Source organism: Engystomops pustulosus, chromosome 7 (genome assembly GCF_040894005.1).
Source record: "Engystomops pustulosus chromosome 7, aEngPut4.maternal, whole genome shotgun sequence".
Lineage (NCBI taxonomy): Eukaryota > Metazoa > Chordata > Amphibia > Anura > Leptodactylidae > Engystomops > Engystomops pustulosus.
Genome location: NC_092417.1, coordinates 15,694,453 through 15,716,996, shown reverse-complemented (window position 1 = coordinate 15,716,996; position 22,544 = coordinate 15,694,453). Strand labels below are relative to the sequence as shown.

Genomic DNA, 22,544 nt, shown 5'->3' with positions numbered 1-22,544 from the left:
TATGTAATATATATACAGGAGATCCCCAGGTTATAGCAGATTTCTCTATGTAATATATATACAGGAGATCCCCAGGTTATAGCAGATTTCTCTATGTAATATATATACAGGAGATCCCCAGGTTATAGCAGATTTCTCTATGTAATATATACAGGAGATCCCCAGGTTATAGCAGATTTCTCTATGTAATATATATATACAGGAGATCCCCAGGTTATAGCAGATTTCTCTATGTAATATATATATACAGGAGATCCCCAGGTTATAGCAGATTTCTCTATGTAATATATATACAGGAGATCCCCAGGTTATAGCAGATTTCTCTATGTAATATATATACAGGAGATCCCCAGGTTATAGCAGATTTCTCTATGTAATATATATACAGGAGATCCCCAGGTTATAGCAGATTTCTCTATGTAATATATATACAGGAGATCCCCAGGTTATAGCAGATTTCTCTATGATATATATACAGGAGATCCCCAGGTTATAGCAGATTTCTCTATGTAATATATATACAGGAGATCCCCAGGTTATAGCAGATTTCTTTATGATATATATATATACAGGAGATCCCCAGGTTATAGCAGATTTCTCTATGTAATATATATACAGGAGATCCCCAGGTTATAGCAGATTTCTCTATGTAATATATATACAGGAGATCCCCAGGTTATAGCAGATTTCTCTATGATATATATACAGGAGATCCCCAGGTTATAGCAGATTTCTCTATGTAATATATATATACAGGAGATCCCCAGGTTATAGCAGATTTCTCTATGTAATATATATACAGGAGATCCCCAGGTTATAGCAGATTTCTCTATGTAATATATATACAGGAGATCCCCAGGTTATAGCAGATTTCTCTATGTAATATATATACAGGAGATCCCCAGGTTATAGCAGATTTCTCTATGTAATATATATACAGGAGATCCCCAGGTTATAGCAGATTTCTCTATGTAATATATATACAGGAGATCCCCAGGTTATAGCAGATTTCTCTATGTAATATATATACAGGAGATCCCCAGGTTATAGCAGATTTCTCTATGTAATATATATACAGGAGATCCGCAGGTTATAGCAGATTTCTCTATGTAATATATACAGGAGATCCCCAGGTTATAGCAGATTTCTTTATGTAATATATACAGGAGATCCCCAGGTTATAGCAGATTTCTCTATGTAATATATATACAGGAGATCCCCAGGTTATAGCAGATTTCTCTATGTAATATATACAGGAGATCCCCAGGTTATAGCAGATTTCTCTATGATATATATACAGGAGATCCCCAGGTTATAGCAGATTTCTCTATGATATATATACAGGAGATCCCCAGGTTATAGCAGATTTCTCTATGTAATATATATACAAGAGATCCCCAGGTTATAGCAGATTTCTCTATGATATATATACAGGAGATCCCCAGGTTATAGCAGATTTCTCTATGTAATATATATACAGGAGATCCCCAGGTTATAGCAGATTTCTCTATGATATATATACAGGAGATCCCCAGGTTATAGCAGATTTCTCTATGATATATATACAGGAGATCCCAAGGTTATAGCAGATTTCTCTATGTAATATATATACAGGAGATCCCCAGGTTATAGCAGATTTCTCTATGTAATATATATACAGGAGATCCCCAGGTTATAGCAGATTTCTCTATGATATATATACAGGAGATCCCCAGGTTATAGCAGATTTCTCTATGATATATATATACAGGAGATCCCCAGGTTATAGCAGATTTCTCTATGATATATATATACAGGAGATCCCCAGGTTATAGCAGATTTCTCTATGATATATATATACAGGAGATCCCCAGGTTATAGCAGATTTCTTTATGTAATATATATACAGGAGATCCCCAGGTTATAGCAGATTTCTCTATGATATATATATACAGGAGATCCCCAGGTTATAGCAGATTTCTCTATGTAATATATATACAGGAGATCCCCAGGTTATAGCAGATTTCTCTATGATATATATACAGGAGATCCCCAGGTTATAGCAGATTTCTCTATGTAATATATATACAGGAGATCCCCAGGTTATAGCAGATTTCTCTATGATATATATATACAGGAGATCCCCAGGTTATAGCAGATTTCTCTATGATATATATATACAGGAGATCCCCAGGTTATAGCAGATTTCTCTATGATATATATATACAGGAGATCCCCAGGTTATAGCAGATTTCTCTATGATATATATATTCAGGAGATCCCCAGGTTATAGCAGATTTCTCTATGATATATATATACAGGAGATCCCCAGGTTATAGCAGATTTCTCTATGTAATATATATATACAGGAGATCCCCAGGTTATAGCAGATTTCTCTATGTAATATATATACAGGAGATCCCCAGGTTATAGCAGATTTCTCTATGTAATATATATACAGGAGATCCCCAGGTTATAGCAGATTTCTCTATGTAATATATATACAGGAGATCCCCAGGTTATAGCAGATTTCTCTATGTAATATATATACAGGAGATCCCCAGGTTATAGCAGATTTCTCTATGTAATATATATACAGGAGATCCCCAGGTTATAGCAGATTTCTCTATGTAATATATATACAGGAGATCCCCAGGTTATAGCAGATTTCTCTATGTAATATATATATACAGGAGATCCCCAGGTTATAGCAGATTTCTCTATGTAATATATATACAGGAGATCCCCAGGTTATAGCAGATTTCTCTATGTAATATATATACAGGAGATCCCCAGGTTATAGCAGATTTCTCTATGTAATATATATACAGGAGATCCCCAGGTTATAGCAGATTTCTCTATGTAATATATATACAGGAGATCCCCAGGTTATAGCAGATTTCTCTATGTAATATATATACAGGAGATCCCCAGGTTATAGCAGATTTCTCTATGTAATATATATACAGGAGATCCCCAGGTTATAGCAGATTTCTCTATGTAATATATATACAGGAGATCCCCAGGTTATAGCAGATTTCTCTATGTAATATATATACAGGAGATCCCCAGGTTATAGCAGATTTCTCTATGTAATATATATACAGGAGATCCCCAGGTTATAGCAGATTTTTCTATGTAATATATATACAGGAGATCCCCAGGTTATAGCAGATTTCTCTATGATATATATATATATATACAGGAGATCCCCAGGTTATAGCAGATTTCTCTATGTAATATATATACAGGAGATCCCCAGGTTATAGCAGATTTCTCTATGATATATATATACAGGAGATCCCCAGGTTATAGCAGATTTCTCTATGTAATATATATACAGGAGATCCCCAGGTTATAGCAGATTTCTCTATGTAATATATATACAGGAGATCCCCAGGTTATAGCAGATTTCTCTATGTAATATATATACAGGAGATCCCCAGGTTATAGCAGATTTCTCTATGATATATATATACAGGAGATCCCCAGGTTATAGCAGATTTCTCTATGTAATATATATACAGGAGATCCCCAGGTTATAGCAGATTTCTCTATGTAATATATATACAGGAGATCCCCAGGTTATAGCAGATTTCTCTATGTAATATATATACAGGAGATCCCCAGGTTATAGCAGATTTCTCTATGATATATATATACAGGGGGGTTGCTATGCTATAAGTGTGGGATAATTTTGGATCTTCTCTCCTCCCTGAAGTATAACATGATTCCTCTCTCCTGAGCTCGGAGCAGATGTCACATGGAGACCAGACTGTTGGCTTTCTCAGAAGTTTCCCCCTCACAAGCTGTGGACGGTCTCTATTCCGGAAGGCCGGGAACTATATCCATAGCAACCACATGCGAGATTTCATGTCACAGCCAAATATAAGTGAAAGCCGAGACCCAATTTCTTCTATAAAACCAATTACCCTCAGATTTATCTTACCGATCCCCTCTTATGGCTTCACCTCATCACTTATGTCACTGTCATTGGCGGCATTGTAGCAGCTGTAGTCACATGACACAATGGGGCTCATTTACTAAGGGTCCGCCGGACGTATTTTCGTCGGGTTTCCCCACGATTTCCGTTTTGCGACGAATTGCCCCGGGATTTTGGCACACGTGATCGGATTTTGGCGCATCGCTGCCAGCTTGCACTCGTCAGAAATCGTCCTCATCCTGACCAGATCTGTAAAGTGTACCCAGGCCTTGAGGACATCTCTCTATATGTGTCTTTACTTCAACCCTCTCTACTACAACCCCTTCCCACTTATTGGGGCAGATTTACTTACCCGGCCCATTCGCGATCCAGCGGCGCGTTCTCTGCGGTGGATTCGGGTCCGGCCGGGATTCATTAAGGTAGTTCCTTCGCCGTCCACCAGGTGGCGCTGCTGCGCTGAAAAGCATCGGAACGCGCTGGAGTTCACCGGCTCGGGCTGAGTGAAGTTAAGTGCAAGCTCCGCTACACTTTTTGTTTTTTAAATGCGGCGGTTTTTCTGAATCTGTCAGGTTTTTGTTCGGCCACGCCCCCCAATTTACGTCACGTGCATGCCAGCGCCGATGCGCCAAAATCTGATCGCGTGCGCCAAAATCCCGGGGCAATACAGGGGAAATCAGCGCAAATCTGAAATATTCGGGTAACACGTCGGGAAAACGCGAATCGGGCCCTTAGTAAATGACCCCCAATATCTAACTGATGTAAATATACTTGGACTTTCCTTACCTGGACTGGTCCTAAAAACTGTGACCATTCCACTTTCCTGGACGACATTGGGACCGCCATGGGTACCAGTCTCATGCCCCATACACTCATGTCATACAGGAGGATCCTGAAGCAGTGGGGATACATAGATGATATGTTCCTCTCTCGGAGAGATAATCCTGATGAGTGGAAATATTTGATGAAGTTTGAATTATTGATTGGAAAATTCAGATGAAAGTATCAATCAACCCAACGTCACATGACAACGTGTCTCCATTACCGGATCTAATTGATGGGAGCAAAGGGTTGTGCTATAGTCCTGCCTGATAGGAAAGACTAGTAGCAGCTACATTGTCTGATGCAGGCAATGGGGGTCATTTACTAAGGGCCCGATTCGCGTTTTCCCGACGTGTTACCCGAATATTTCCGATTTGCGCCGATTTTCCCTGAATTGCCCCGGGATTTTAGTAGTTATATTCCTGTACATAGGAATCGGTTTGTGGCGCATCGGCGCTGGCATGCACGCGACGGAAATCGAGGGGCGTGGCCGAACAGTAACCCGACGGATTCGGAAAAACCGCCGCATTTTTTAAAAAAAATTTGTTCGCACGGGCCATACTCACATGCACCACGATGAAGACGATGAACTCCGGGGCACCTCGGCGGACTTCGGCGCAGCAGCGACACCTGGTGGGCATCGGGCGCACGACCTTCATGGAACACCGGAAGACCCGAACGCTCGAAGCCGCCGCTGGAACGCGAATGGACCGGGTAAGTAAATGTGCCCCAATGAGTTTATAGAGGTGAAGACCTCCCATCATCCACTACAGGACCAAGGAGAGGACCACAGCGCTGACTACCAGGTGGACAAGAAGGGCTGGCACTACTAGGTCCAAGTTGTGTGGCTTTATAATATCCATATTCTGTGAGCGTATCCAACATATCATCTATTAGTCTCACTATAGGAGGATCTGTACCCCACTATATATCAAGCAGGAGTTCTGTACTAATTCAGCCCCAGCATATTTCAATATGGAATCTATAAGCCAAGCAGCTGGAGGGCCATGAGGAGACCTCTCTATATGTCTCTTTACTTCAACCCTCTCAACCACAACCCCTTCCCCTGTATGGTTTCTATTCTGAAAGAAACAATGGGGCAGATTTATCAAGTGTCTGAAAGTCAGAATATTTCTAGTTGCCCATGGCAACCAATCACAGCTCCCCTTTAAAATATTCATGAGCACTGGTAAAATGAAAGCTGAGCTGTGATTGGTTGCCATGGGCAACTAGAAATATTCTGACTTTCAGACAGCTTGATAAATCTGCCCCAATATCCATTGTTGTTCATGAGGTAATTTTACTAAAGGTTATGAATAAATCAACATGACGGTCACATGACAGGATCTCTCCGTTGTAGGATATAATTGGCAGGTGAGAGGACGGTACATGAGGCTTTGACCTCGTAGCAGGTAATCTGGAGGTGAAGACCACCACACACAGCCCCTACGGGACCCCCAGATATGTTTTTCTCCTTATATAAGATGGCCGCCGGCATTGCCTTCTGTGTATAGCACATAACGTATGTAGATTGTCCTCCGCCAATTTCTCTAACCCAATTCCCTGTGCGCAGCTTCTGGCCTCGTATTTGTGGTGAATTATGAGGAGGAAACATTTCATTACTAATTGATCACGTCCCAAGAATAAGGCGGCAGCGCCGATGAGGTGGAGGGTGTTCGAGACTCCACTAGACATGGTGTGGACACCACTATATTACACCAGGCCTAATATACTATGAGGCACCGCTGTTTGGAGTGTCCACATAATGTACTATGCACTGGCCTAGCAAGAACGTCCCTGTAGATGAACCTCAGGAGAACATCATGTGACAGATTCCACCATTATTTACCACAACCAAGGCCAAAATACAGAAGAAAAATAAGTACACCCCTACTCCTTCCATAGGAATAGGATGGTCTTGATTCATTGATCATCAGCAGGTGTGACCACCTGTATAAAAGCAGAGGTTTTAGCCATAAGCTGGCCAGGAGCTTTCGAGTGAGGGTTTACACATCCCCAAGGAAGAAAGACATCACCAATGATCTTAGCGAAGCAATTTTTGATGCACATTAATCTAGATGGTACGACTGCCAACAATACAAAGCCCAAAAATTCTGCAATAAGGATTAGTCACTAGCAAAAAAACTTTCAAGACAGTGGACAATCTTCTTCTCCGTACAGCAGATTGGCCCCATGGTCACCCTGCGCCATCCTGACAGGAAATGTACTATTAAAATCCATCAGGATAAACCAGAGACACTTACTCAGGCTCTGCGACCGTAGTAATATTCTTATATTTGCTGTCCATGGCCTCCTTCCTTCTAAAACTCAACTTTTAAAATGATGCCAATGAGCCAGAAGGGCTCTGGAAGGCATTACCACTGCTGCAGCTTCACAGGCTGTTACACTGTGCAGTAGCACCTCCCCCTGTGAGATGACATCAGGCAGAGGGAGGGCGAAAGTGCTGATGGAACAGAGTAAAAGATGAGACAGTGTAACAGCCTTTGAAGCTACAGCACTGAGGGGATCTGGAAACACCCCAGGAGCCACTCATTAGCATAATTATAAAAGTTGATTTTTAGAAGGAGGACATATATAAGATTACCACAGTCACGGTGCCTGGATCTATGAGTAAGTGTCCCTGGTTTATCATGATGGATTTTAGATTTTAGTTTATAATTCCGATACTGAACCAACCACGAGACTTGTGGGACACCATCCTTGTAGCGGGGGTGTTACCGTACTGTCCTGTGCTGTGTATGGTATGGCGGTACTATATGGACACTACTCCAGTCATCCAGTACATGACTAGGACCCTGCGCAGGAATATAACACAGATCTGTGAGCGTCCGCCCCACATTCCTGTCTCAGGAGATGGCGAGAAGTTCTGTGTGTGATGGATCCGGATCAGGGGTCCCAGGGAAGGAGGGAGGGGGGAGGCACTTTTTAAAAATTTTTTTGCCTTATCCCATTTCTCCTTGTGGTCCACCAATTCCAATCTGATGGAGGGGACTGACCAACATTCGTTATTAATCCCTGCAGCACTAGGACTATTAATAGTGACCTTAACTGAGACTGGGACCCCCTGATCTAGTGAGGGGTTGGGGTCCCAGTGATGGTCACTATTAGTAGTAATAGTCCTACTGCTGCAGGGGTTAATAACGAATGTTAGTCAGTCCACCAACAAAGGTGTCTGCGCGGAGATGGGGTCCAGTATAACAGCTGATAGTAATGTCCCTGGTGTCCTGGGGGGAGGCGTCCCTGCTGTCTGGTGGTCTCTACACCTTCAGGCTGTACCAGAAGACGTGAGACAAATCTGTACAATGTCCTGTCCTGGTGCTAGAGGGGGCGCTGCACCTATATACAAGTCACCATACTCACACTCCATCATACGAGAGGACGGGACACTACAGCAATGACATACTCAATGACAGACTCATCTCCTGAAATACTCTGTGCTGCTGCCAGCACCGAAATGTGTCATGAAGATAACAATCCCATTATATATCTATTGTATTCTATATCTATGTATCTAGTATCTCTATCAATCTCATATCTATCTATCTATCTATCTATCTATCTATCTATCTATCTCCTATCTATCTATCTATCTCCTATCTATCTATCTATCTCCTATCTATCTATCTATCTATCTCCTATCTATCTATCTATCTATCTATCTATCTCATATCTATCTATCTATCTATCTCCTATCTATCTATCTATCTATCTATCTATCTATCTATCTATCTATCTCATATCTATCTATCTATCTATCCTCTAATAGTCTCTTATGACTCTGTACCCTCCATCCTTCTATCATCCCTGGTACAGAACATCTGGGTCCAGTACTTCCCCGGGTCCATACTCTCTGCAGCCCTGAGTGTATCTGCACTGTGGCAGAGGACAGGCTGAGCTCTGCTACATGGGGTGAGTGCAGTCTCTGCAGCCCGGGACTTACTTGTGTCTGCGGCTCCGGGATGGAAGTTTCTGCGCTGCAGGACGGAGCTGATGCTGCAGTCGGGGCGATGCGGAGGAATCTGCACCAGCATCTAGTGTTACACAGCGCCGCCCCCACTGCCCCTCTACCGCCGTCACCCTGGGAGGGGTGCAGGGGGGGCACGGGAGAGGAGGCGGAGGAATTAGCATCTCATACAATCAATGGCTCCTCTGCTGATTCATTAGACTTAACACAAACTGCGGAGCAATGATAGATGGGGCTGACGGAGGGGAAAAGCAACCCAACTCAGATTTTACAGAGTAAATCAATAAAATCTACAATAAAAAGAAGTTTTGAGGTCTGATTAGTTCTTATAAGTTGTGAAATGGGTTGTTCGGGATTATAGAGACATCACTTATATCTAAACTGTCTGTATGTGCTGTATGATAGTATAATACTGCCCACTATGTACAAGAATATAACTGCTATAATACTACCCCCTATGTACAAGAATATAACTACTATAATACTACCCCCTATGTACAAGAATATAACTACTATAATACTGCCCCCTATGTACAAGAATATAACTACTATAATACTGCCCCCTATGTACAGGAATATAACTACTATAATACTGCCCCCTATGTACAGGAATATAACTACTATAATACTGCCCCTATGTACAAGAATATAACTACTATAATACTGCCCCCTATGCACAGAATATAACTACTATAATACTGCCCCCTATGTACAAGAATATAACTACGATAATACTGCCCCCTATGTACAAGAATATAACTACTATAATACTGCCCCCTATGTACAAGAATAGCTACTATAATACCCCCCTATGTACAGGAATATAACTACTATAATACTGCCCCCTATGTACAAGAATATAACTACGATAATACTGCCCCCTATGTACAAGAATATAACTACTATAATACTGCCCCCTATGTACAAGGATATAACTACTATAATACTGCCCCCTATGTACAAGAATAACAAAAATTTACTTACCCTGAAATTTTCTTTTCCTGGAGTCCAGGGGCAGCACACACAAATGGGTTTTAGTCCTCTAGAACCAATCAGATAGAGACAGGTTACAAAGCAGTACACATGTATTCAATTAACTAGTTAAGGAGCCCTATAAGAGGGGAGGAGGAACTAGGAGACAGTGTATTATTATAAAGCAATATAAATAAGGGAGGGAAGCATGTGCTGCCCCTGGACTCCAGGAAAAGAAAATTTCAGGGTAAGTAAATTTTTGTTTTCCTGATCGTCTCAGGGGCAGCACACACAAATGGGATTTGTAAAGCAGTACCGAAAAATTCTATGGGTGGGCCACATGTTTGTAACTTAAGCACTGCTCTGCCACAGAGTGCCTTCTGCTTAAGAGATAGTCTAGCCTATAATATTTGACAAAGGTTAAAGAAGACGACCATGTTGTGGCCTTGTCCACTTTGTCCATGACATAACTCTGTTCAAGAGGTAGCTGTAGGCTGTATAGAAGGAATCCTTATCTCTGAGAAGGAACTTGATAGCATGTATACTGTAGTGTTCTTCTATGGTGGCCTTAGACCACCTGGTTATAGTGACAACTTGCCCTTTGCCCGTTATTGGGAGCACTGGAATAGGAGGCACAAAAATAACGGAAGATCATTTTTTAAGGGAAGACATCAAGAACTGCTATTCTTAAATCTTTAGTGTGGAGACTTCATTAATCCTAACAAGAGGTTTGTAGATAAAAGGAGCATAATTTTTTTTTTTTGGAAAAAAATCTGGCATTGATACCCAGATGAGGAAGTCATCTCAATTTTTGAAGTATGGATCTCAGATTAATGGATCCTGTAGTTCAATAACCCGCCTGGCTGCGGTGATGGCGGTCTGAGGAATACTTTAAAGGTGAGGGACCTTTTTGTAACAGTTCTGATAGGGCCCAGTATAGGGCTGAGAAGACACCGATAGCTCCTTACAGGAAGGACAGCAGAACTTAAGGTTTTGAAGAATTCTTATTATTAATTTGAAGAAGATATGCAGTAGATGCCATCTTTATCCTTGTGTAACATAATATTCATCATTATCAGATTCACTAGAACAAGACTCCTCTTCAGAGCTCTATGGTGACTTCAGAGGCCGCTGCAAGCTGCTCCTTGCACCATGATATAGATCCACTATAAATGTCCTCTGTTAAATGTGTGAATCAGGACTAATAAGCGGTTAGTTTGCATTATCAGGAGGTGCAGAGACTATGCTTAGTTTAGAGAAGGTTTCTTGCTGAGCTCCTGTGAGGCAACATCTGCTATAAAACAGAACAAAACAAGGGTTAATCACCCGTTATGACCAGGCATTTCTAGCACTAATGCAAGCAGAGAGTGCACATAATATCGCCATTACGTATCCACACAGGAGACTGTGTGACCGGGGGTGCATGATAACAGCGCCCCGCTATACATCCGACACAGGAGCGGAGGCACTGTGAGACAGGGAGTGCCTATATAGCATTTATACACTGTCTCCTAGTTCCTCCTCCCCTCTTATAGGGCTCCTTAACTAGTTAATTGAATACATGTGTACTGCTTTGTAACCTGTCTCTATCTGATTGGTTCTAGAGGACTAAAACCCATTTGTGTGTGCTGCCCCTGAGACGATCAGGAAATAACTACTATAATACTGCCCCCTATGTAAAGGAATATAACTACTATAATACTGCCCCCTATGTACAAGAATATAACTACTATAATACTGCCCCCTATGTACAGGATTATAACTACTATAATACTGCCCCCTATGTACAAGAATATATCTACTATAATACTGCCCCCTATGTACAAGAATATAACTACTATAATACTGCCCCCTATGTACAAGAATATAACTACTATAATACTACCCCTATGTACAAGAATATAACTACTATAATACTGCCCCCTATGTACAAGAATATAGCTACTATAATACTGCCCCCTATGTACAAGAATATAACTACTATAATACTGCCCCCTATGTACAAGAATATAACTACTATAATACTGCCCCCTATGTACAAGGATATAACTACTATAATACTGCCCCCTATGTACAGGAATATAACTACTATAATACTGCCCCCTATGTACAAGAATATAACTACTATAATACTGCCCCCTATGTACAAGAATATAACTACTATAATACTTCGCCCTATGTACAAGAATATAACTACTATAATACTGCCCCCTATGTACAAGAATATAACTACTATAATACTGTCCCCTATGTACAGAAATATAACTACTATAATACTGCCCCCTATGTACAAGAATATAACTACTATAATACTTCGCCCTATGTACAAGAATATAACTACTATAATACTGCCCCCTATGTACAAGAATATAACTACTGTAATACTGTCCCCTATGTACAGAAATATAACTACTATAATACTGCCCCCTATGTACAAGAATATAACTACTATAAAACTGCCCCCTATGTACAAGAATATAACTACTATAATACTGCCCCCTATGTACAAGAATATAACTACTATAATACTGCTCCTATGTACAAGAATATAACTACTATAATACTGCCCCCTATGTACAAGAATATAACTACTATAATACTGCCCCCTATGTACAGGAATATAACTACTATAATACTGCCCCCTATGTACAGGAATATAACTACTATAATACTGTCCCCTATGTACAAGAATATAACTACTACAATACTGCCCCCTATGTACAAGAATATAACTACTACAACACTGCCCCCTATGTACAGGAATATAACTACTATAATACTGCCCCCTATGTACAGGAATATAACTACTATAATACTGCCCCTATGTACAAGAATATAACTACTATAATACTGCCCCCTATGTACAAGACTATAACTACTATAATACTGTCCCCTATGTACAAGAATATAACTACTACAATACTGCCCCCCTATGTACAAGAATATAACTACTATAATACTGCCCCCTATGTACAAGTATATAACTACTATAATACTGCTCCCTATGTACAAGAATATAACTACTATAATACTGCCCCCTATGTACAAGAATATGACTACTATAATACTGCCCCCTATGTACAAGAATATAACTACTATAATACTGCCCCTATGTACAAGAATATAACTACTATAATACTGCCCCCTATGTACAAGAATATAACTACTATAATACTGCCCCCTATGTACAAGAATATAACTACTATAATACTGCTCCCTATGTACAAGAATATAACTACTATAATACTGCCCCCTATGTACAAGAATATAACTACTATAATACTGCCCCCTATGTACAAGAATATAACTACTATAATACTGCTCCTATGTACAAGAATATAACTACTATAATACTGCTCCTATGTACAAGAATATAACTACTATAATACTGCCCCCTATGTACAAGAATATAACTACTATAATACTGCCCCCTATGTACAGGAATATAACTACTATAATACTGCCCCCTATGTACAGGAATATAACTACTATAATACTGTCCCCTATGTACAAGAATATAACTACTACAATACTGCCCCCTATGTACAAGAATATAACTACTACAACACTGCCCCCTATGTACAGGAATATAACTACTATAATACTGCCCCCTATGTACAGGAATATAACTACTATAATACTGCCCCTATGTACAAGAATATAACTACTATAATACTGCCCCCTATGTACAAGACTATAACTACTATAATACTGTCCCCTATGTACAAGAATATAACTACTACAATACTGCCCCCCTATGTACAAGAATATAACTACTATAATACTGCCCCCTATGTACAAGTATATAACTACTATAATACTGCTCCCTATGTACAAGAATATAACTACTATAATACTGCCCCCTATGTACAAGAATATGACTACTATAATACTGCCCCCTATGTACAAGAATATAACTACTATAATACTGCCCCCTATGTACAGGAATATAACTACTATAATACTGCCCCCTATGTACAAGAATATAACTACTATAATACTGCCCCCTATGTACAAGAATATAACTACTATAATACTGCCCCTATGTACAAGAATATAACTACTATAATACTGCCCCCTATGTACAAGAATATAACTACTATAATACTGCCCCCTATGTACAAGAATATAACTACTATAATACTGCTCCTATGTACAAGAATATAACTACTATAATACTGCTCCTATGTACAAGAATATAACTACTATAATACTGCCCCCTATGTACAAGAATATAACTACTATAATACTGCCCCCTATGTACAGGAATATAACTACTATAATACTGCCCCCTATGTACAGGAATATAACTACTATAATACTGTCCCCTATGTACAAGAATATAACTACTACAATACTGCCCCCTATGTACAAGAATATAACTACTACAACACTGCCCCCTATGTACAGGAATATAACTACTATAATACTGCCCCCTATGTACAGGAATATAACTACTATAATACTGCCCCTATGTACAAGAATATAACTACTATAATACTGCCCCCTATGTACAAGACTATAACTACTATAATACTGTCCCCTATGTACAAGAATATAACTACTACAATACTGCCCCCCTATGTACAAGAATATAACTACTATAATACTGCCCCCTATGTACAAGAATATAACTACTATAATACTGCTCCCTATGTACAAGAATATAACTACTATAATACTGCTCCCTATGTACAAGAATATAACTACTATAATACTGCCCCCTATGTACAGGAATATAACTACTATAATACTGCCCCCTATGTACAAGAATATGACTACTATAATACTGCCCCCTATGTACAAGAATATAACTACTATAATACTGCCCCCTATGTACAGGAATATAACTACTATAATACTGCCCCCTATGTACAAGAATATGACTACTATAATACTGCCCCCTATGTACAAGAATATAACTACTATAATACTGCCCCCTATGTACAGGAATATAACTACTATAATACTGCCCCCTATGTACAAGAATATAACTACTATAATACTGCCCCCTATGTACAAGAATATAACTACTATAATACTGCCCCTATGTACAAGAATATAACTACTATAATACTGCCCCCTATGTACAAGAATATAACTACTATAATACTGCCCCCTATGTACAAGAATATAACTACTATAATACTGCCCCCTTTGTACAAGAATATAACTACTATAATACTGCCCCCTATGTACAAGAATATAACTACTATAATACTGCCCCCTATGTACAAGAATATAACTACTATAATACTGCCCCCTATGTACAAGAATATAACTACTATAATACTGCCCCCTATGTACAAGAATATAACTACTATAATACTGCCCCCTATGTACAAGAATATAACTACTATAATACTGCCCCCTATGTACAAGAATATAACTACTATAATACTGCCCCCTATGTACAAGAATATAACTACTATAATACTGCCCCCTATGTACAGGAATATAACTACTATAATACTGCTCGCTATGTACAGGAATATAACTACTATAATACTGCCCTCTATGTACAAGAATATAACTACTATAATACCGCCCCCTATGTACAGGAATATAACTACTATAATACTGCCCCCTATGTACAAGAATATAACTACTATAATACTGCCCCCTATGTACAAGAATATAACTACTATAATACTGCTCCTATGTACATAAATATAACTATTATAATACTGCCCCCTATGTACAAGACTATAACTACTATAATACTGCCCCCTATGTACAAGAATATAACTACTATAATACTGCCCCCTATGTACAAGAATATAACTACTATAATACTGCCCCCTATGTACAGGAATATAACTACTATAATACTGCTCGCTATGTACAGGAATATAACTACTATAATACTGCCCTCTATGTACAAGAATATAACTACTATAATACCGCCCCCTATGTACAGGAATATAACTACTATAATACTGCCCCCTATGTACAAGAATATAACTACTATAATACTGCCCCCTATGTACAAGAATATAACTACTATAATACTGCTCCTATGTACATAAATATAACTATTATAATACTGCCCCCTATGTACAAGACTATAACTACTATAATACTGCCCCCTATGTACAAGAATATAACTACTATAATACTGCCCCCTATGTACAGGAATATAACTACTATAATACTGCCCCCTATGTACAGGAATATAACTACTATAATACTGCCCCCTATGTACAAGAATATAACTACTATAATACTGCCCCCTATGTACAGGAATATAACTGCTATAATACTGCCCCCTATGTACAAGAGTATAACTGCTATAATACTGCCCTCTATGTACAAGAATATAACTACTATAATACTGCTCCCTATGTACAGGAATATAACTACTATAATACTGCCCCCTATGTACAAGAATATAACTACTATAATACCGCCCCCTATGTACAGGAATATAACTACTATAATACCGCCCCCTATGTACAGGAATATAACTACTATAATACTGCCCCCTATGTACAAGAATATAACTACTATAATACTGCCCCCTGTGTACAGGAATATAACTACTATAATACTGCCCCCTATGTACAGGAATATAACTACTATAATACTGCCCTCTATGTACAAAAATATAACTACTATAATACTGCCCCCTATGTACAGGAATATAACTACTATAATACTGCCCTCTATGTACAAGAATATAACTACTATAATACTGCCCCCTATGTACAGGAATATAAGTACTATAATACCGCCCCTATGTACAAGAGTATAACTGCTATAATACTGCCCTCTATGTACAAGAATATAACTACTATAATACCGCCCCCTATGTACAGGAATATAACTACTATAATACTGCCCCCTATGTACAAGAATATAACTACTATAATACTGCCCCCTCTGTACAGGAATATAACTACTATAATACTGCCCCCTATGTACAAGAATATAACTACTATAATACTGCCCCCTATGTACAAGAATATAACTACTATAATACTGCCCCCTATGTACAAGAATATAACTACTATAATACTTCCCCCTATGTACAAGAATATAACTACTATAATACTGTCCCCTATGTACAGGAATATAACTACTATAATACTGCCCCCTATGTACAAGAATATAACTACTATAATACTGCCCCCTATGTACAAGACTATAACTACTATAATACTGCCCACTATGTACAAGAATATAACTACTATAATACTGCCCCCTATGTACAAGAATATAACTACTATAATACTGCCCCCTATGTACAAGAATATAACTACTATAATACTGCCCCTTATGTACAAGACTATAACTACTATAATACTGCCCCCTATGTACAAGAATATAACTACTATAATACTGCCCCCTATGTACAAGAATATAACTACTATAATACTGCCCCCTATGTACAAGAATATAACTACTATAATACTGCCCCCTATGTACAGGAATATAACTACTATAACACTGCCCCTTATGTACAAGAATATAACTACTATAATACTGCCCCCTATGTCCAAGAATATAACTACTATAATACTGCCCCCTATGTACAGGAATATAACTACTATAACACTGCCCCTTATGTACAAGAATATAACTACTATAATACTGCCCCCTATGTATAAGAATATAACTACTATAATACTGCTCCCTATGTACAAGAATATAACTACTATAATACTGCCCCCTATTATGCTATTAGAATGGTTAAATAGCAGGGAGATCCTGAGCTTCTCTGTATTTTCCTGGTTCAGCGCGGTATAAATAGTACTGATAATTATAGAAGTGATGAGAGAATCATTCCTATCTGCATCAAGAGGAGGAGGCGGTATACCTACACCTGGATGTAACGCCAGACAATAGCCAGGATTAGGTGATGGCTCATCCGTCTTTCACAAGATCAGGACCCATAGGACATGGCAGCTCACTGTGTATGCTGACCGCTGACCACTGCTGGCTATGATAGAAAGGTGTCAGGACACATGACATGGCAGGTCTAGCTCCATGTTCGCCTATGTACTGCGGCTGTAGCGCCATGTATGGCTGTGTACTGTGGCTGTAGCACCATGTATGGCTGTGTACTGCTGCTGTAGCTTCATGTATGGCTGTGCACTGTTGCTGTAGCTGCATGTATGGCTGTGTACTTCTGCTGTAGCTCCATGTATGGCCTTGTACTTCTGCTGTAGCTCCATGTATGGCTGTATACTGCTGTTGTAGCTCCATGTATGGCTGTGTATTGCTGCTGTAGCTCCATGTATGGCCTTGTACTGCGGCTGTAGCTCCATGTATGGCTGTGTATTGCAGCTGTAGCTCCATGTATGGCTGTGTGCTGCGGCTGTAGCTCCATGTATGGCTGTGTACTGCGGCTGTACCTGCATGTATGGCTGTGTACTGTGGCTGTAGCTCCATGTATGGCTGGGTACTGTGGCTGGAGCGCCAGGTATGGCTGTGTACTGTGGCTGTAGCTCCATGTATGGCTCTTTACTGTGGCTGTAGCTCCATGTATGGCTGTGTACTGCGGCTGTACCTGCATGTATGGCTGTGTACTGTGGCTGTATCTCCATGTATGGCTGTGTACTGCGGCTGTAGCTCCATGTATGGCTGTGTACTGCGGCTGTAGCTCCATGTATGGCTGTGTACTGCAGCTGTAGCTCCATGTATGGCTGTGTACTGCGGCTGTATCTCCATGTATGGCTGTGTACTGCGGCTGTAGCTCCATGTATGGCTGTGTACTGCAGCTGTAGCTCCATGTATGTCTGTGTACTGTGGCTGGAGCGCCAGGTATGGCTGTGTACTGTGGCTGTAGCTCCATGTATGGCTGTGTACTGTGGTTGTAGCTCCATGTATGGCTGTGTACTGTGGCTGTAGCTCCATGTATGGCTGTGTACTGTGGCTGTAGCTCCATGTATGGCTGTGTACTACGGCTGTAGCTCCATGTATGGCTGTGTACTGCGGCTGTAGCAGCATGTATGGCTGTGTACTGTGGCTGTAGCTCCATGTATGGCTGTGTACTGTGGCTGTAGCTCCATGTATGGCTGTTTACTGTGGCTGTAGCTTCATGTATGGCTGTGTACTGTGGCTGTAGCTCCATGTATGGCTGTGTACTGTGGCTGTAGCTTCATGTATGGCTGTGTACTGTGGCTGTAGCGCCATGTATGGCTGTGTACTGTGGCTGTAGCTCCATGTATGGCTGTGTACTGTGGCTGTAGCTCCATGTATGGCTGTGTACTACGGCTGTAGCTCCATGTATGGCTGTGTACTGTGGCTGTAGCTCCATGTATGGCTGTGTACTGTGGCTGTAGCTCCATGTATGGCTGTGTACTGTGGCTGTAGCTCCATGTATGGCTGTGTACTGTGGCTGTAGCTCCATAGATGACTGTGTACTGTGGCTGTAGCTCCATGTATGACTGTGTACTGTGGCTGTATCTATATGTATGGCTGTGTACTGTGCCAGTAGTTCCATGTAAGGCTGTGTACTGTGGCTGTAGCTCCATGTATGGCTGTGTACTGCGGCTGTAGCTCCATGTATGGCTGTGTACTGTGCCTGTAGCTCCATGTATGACTGTGTACTGTGGCTTTAGCTCCATGAATGGCTGTGTACTGTGGCTGTAGCTCCATGTATGACTGTGTACTGTGGCTTTAGCTCCATGTATGGCTGTGTACTGTGGCTGTAGCTGCATTTTTGGCCGTGTACTGTGGCTGTAGCTCCATGTATGGCTGTGTACTGTGGCTGTAGCTGCATTTTTGGCTGTGTACTGTGGCTGTAGCTCCATGTATGGCTGTGTACTGTTGCATACCTCCCAACATTTGGGAAAAGGAAAGAGGGACAAAATGGCGGCACGCGTAGCGTGCCGCGGCGATCCCCCTAAGCCACACCCCCAATCACTCCCTGGCCACGCCCCAAATTTTAGCCATATTAAAAATAATAAAAATCATAATTTAAAAAAAAAAAAAATTATCCTCATTGGGATTTGAACCCAGAACCTGCAGTGTCCATGTACAATAATAACACAGCGCCTCAACCCACTGAGCTATAACCTCAGTGATTAACAAGGGGGGAATTTTGGTAACTAAGAACTATATACTGCCTTGGTATATAGGGAGGGATCTTCTCAGATTATTGTAATTATTGAGACTATTATTATTATTATTATTATTATTGAGATGATTATTATTATTTTTACCATTATTAATAATCATCTCCATAATAATAAAATTTATAATAATAATAATAATAATAGTCTCAATAATTACAATAATATTCTCTGAGAATATCCCTCTCTATATATCAGTGCATTAGTCTGTGTCACAGTGTAAATGGCAGATAACATGTCTTACTTACCAGAAATCCCCAGCTCTGTATCACTGGGCTTATAGCTCAGTTAGTTAGGCTCCTGTCTATGGTGCAGAGGGTCCCAGGTTCGAATCTCAGCCTGGCCAAAACTTTATTTAATTTAATTATATTAAGAGCTTGTGTCTGGGGAAGCCCTGGAGACCATATATGGAGAGATAGAGATCTGAGCTGATGACGTGGTCCCTGCTCTCTCCACTAAGCCGACACTTCTCTGAAAAGGATTCCCTGCCCGATGTCTGCTCTGGGGAACCCTAGGAGATGCAGTGACCATATATGGACAGATCTGAAGCTGATGACGTGGTCCCTGCTCTGCGCTAAGCCCGACACTTCTCTGAAAAGGATTCCCTCCCGATGTCTGTAGAAGAAATTCTGTACTGTGAGCTCAGACTTTCAAAGTATTTACTATGCGGACACAGCAGCGGGACCTGGGGGGAGAATCCGTGACAATATCATAGCTGCCCGTGACGCGGGGCAGGGGTACAAAAAACGGGAAAGTCCCGTCAAAATCGGGACGGTTGGGAGCTATGCTGTTGCTGTAGCTCCATGTATGGCTGTGTACTTTAGCTGTATCTATATGTATGGCTGTGTACTGTGGCTGTAGCTCCATGTATGGCTGTGTACTGTGGCTGTAGCTCCATAGATGACTGTGTACTGTGGCTGTAGCTCCATGTATGACTGTGTACTGTGGCTGTATCTATATGTATGGCTGTGTACTGTGCCAGTAGTTCCATGTAAGGCTGTGTACTGTGGCTGTAGCTCCATGTATGGCTGTGTACTGTGGCTGTAGCTCCATGTATGGCTGTGTACTGCGGCTGTAGCTCTATGTATGGCTGTGTACTGTGGCTGTAGCTCCATGTATAGCTGTGTACTGTGGCTGTAGCTCCATGTATGGCTGTGTACTGTGGCTGTAGCTCCATGTATGGCTGTGTACTGTGGCTGTAGCTCCATGTATGGCTGTGTACTTTAGCTGTATCTATATGTATGGCTGTGTACTGTGGCTGTAGCTCCATATATGACTGTGTACTGTGGCTGTAGCTCCATGTATGGCTGTGTACTGTGGCTCTAGCTCCATGTATGGCTGTGTACTGTGGTTGTAGCTCCATGTATGGCTGTGTACTATAGATGTAGCTCCATGTATGGCTGTGTACTGTGGCTGTAGCTCCATGTATGGCTGTGTACTACTGCTGTAGCTCCATGTATGGCTGTGTATTGTGGCTGTAGCTCCATGTATGGGTGTGTACTGTGGCTGTAGCTCCATATATGACTGTGTACTGTGGCTGTAGCTCCATGTATGGCTATGTACTGTGGCTGTAGCTCCATGTATGGCTGTGTACTGTGGCTGTAGCTCCATATATGACTGTGTACTGTGGCTGTAGCTCCATGTATGACTGTGTACTGTGGCTGTATCTATATGTATGGCTGTGTACTGTGCCTGTAGTTCCATGTAAGGCTGTGTACTGTGGCTGTAGCTCCATGTATGGCTGTGTACTTTAGCTGTATCTATATGTATGGCTGTGTACTGTGGCTGTAGCTCCATATATGACTGTGTACTGTGGCTGTAGCTCCATGTATGGCTGTGTACTGTGGCTCTAGCTCCATGTATGGCTGTGTACTGTGGTTGTAGCTCCATGTATGGCTGTGTACTATAGATGTAGCTCCATGTATGGCTGTGTACTGTGGCTGTAGCTCCATGTATGGCTGTGTACTACTGCTGTAGCTCCATGTATGGCTGTGTATTGTGGCTGTAGCTCCATGTATGGGTGTGTACTGTGGCTGTAGCTCCATATATGACTGTGTACTGTGGCTGTAGCTCCATGTATGGCTATGTACTGTGGCTGTAGCTCCATGTATGGCTGTGTACTGTGGCTGTAGCTCCATATATGACTGTGTACTGTGGCTGTAGCTCCATGTATGACTGTGTACTGTGGCTGTATCTATATGTATGGCTGTGTACTGTGCCTGTAGTTCCATGTAAGGCTGTGTACTGTGGCTGTAGCTCCATGTATGGCTGTGTACTGTGGCTCTAGCTCCATGTATGGCTGTGTACTGTGGTTGTAGCTCCATGTATGGCTGTGTACTATAGATGTAGCTCCATGTATGGCTGTGTACTGTGGCTGTAGCTCCATGTATGGCTGTGTACTACTGCTGTTGCTCCATGTATGGCTGTGTATTGTGGCTGTAGCTCCATGTATGGCTGTGTACTGTGGCTGTAGCTCCATATATGACTGTGTACTGTGGCTGTAGCTCCATGTATGGCTATGTACTGTGGCTGTAGCTCCATATATGACTGTGTACTGTGGCTGTAGCTCCATGTATGGCTATGTACTGTGGCTGTAGCTCCATATATGACTGTGTACTGTGGCTGTAGCTCCATGTATGACTGTGTACTGTGGCTGTATCTATATGTATGGCTGTGTACTGTGCTTGTAGTTCCATGTAAGGCTGTGTACTGTGGCTGTAGCTCCATGTATGGCTGTGTACTGTGGCTTTAGCTCCATGTATGGCTG

The 22,544-nt window shown here is 40.9% G+C and overlaps 1 protein-coding gene across 3 annotated transcripts in view; it reads right to left on the bottom strand.

Annotated features, from left to right (window-relative positions):
• The window catches only part of BCAN (brevican), a 110,258-nt gene that overhangs the window by 43,231 nt on the left and 44,483 nt on the right, over window positions 1–22,544 (bottom strand). Inside the window, exon 2 of one of the 3 annotated variants that reach the window (XM_072114909.1) lies at window positions 9,711–9,768. Coding sequence is in view for 1 of the 3 variants with exons in the window: in XM_072114906.1 (XP_071971007.1) it covers window positions 4,706–4,780 (75 nt within the window). In the remaining 2 variants the exon portion in view is untranslated. Of the gene's footprint in view, window positions 1–4,705; window positions 4,781–8,702; window positions 8,839–9,710; window positions 9,769–22,544 lie in introns of those variants that run through there. The other 2 variants (XM_072114908.1, XM_072114906.1) reach the window with 2 other exon arrangements.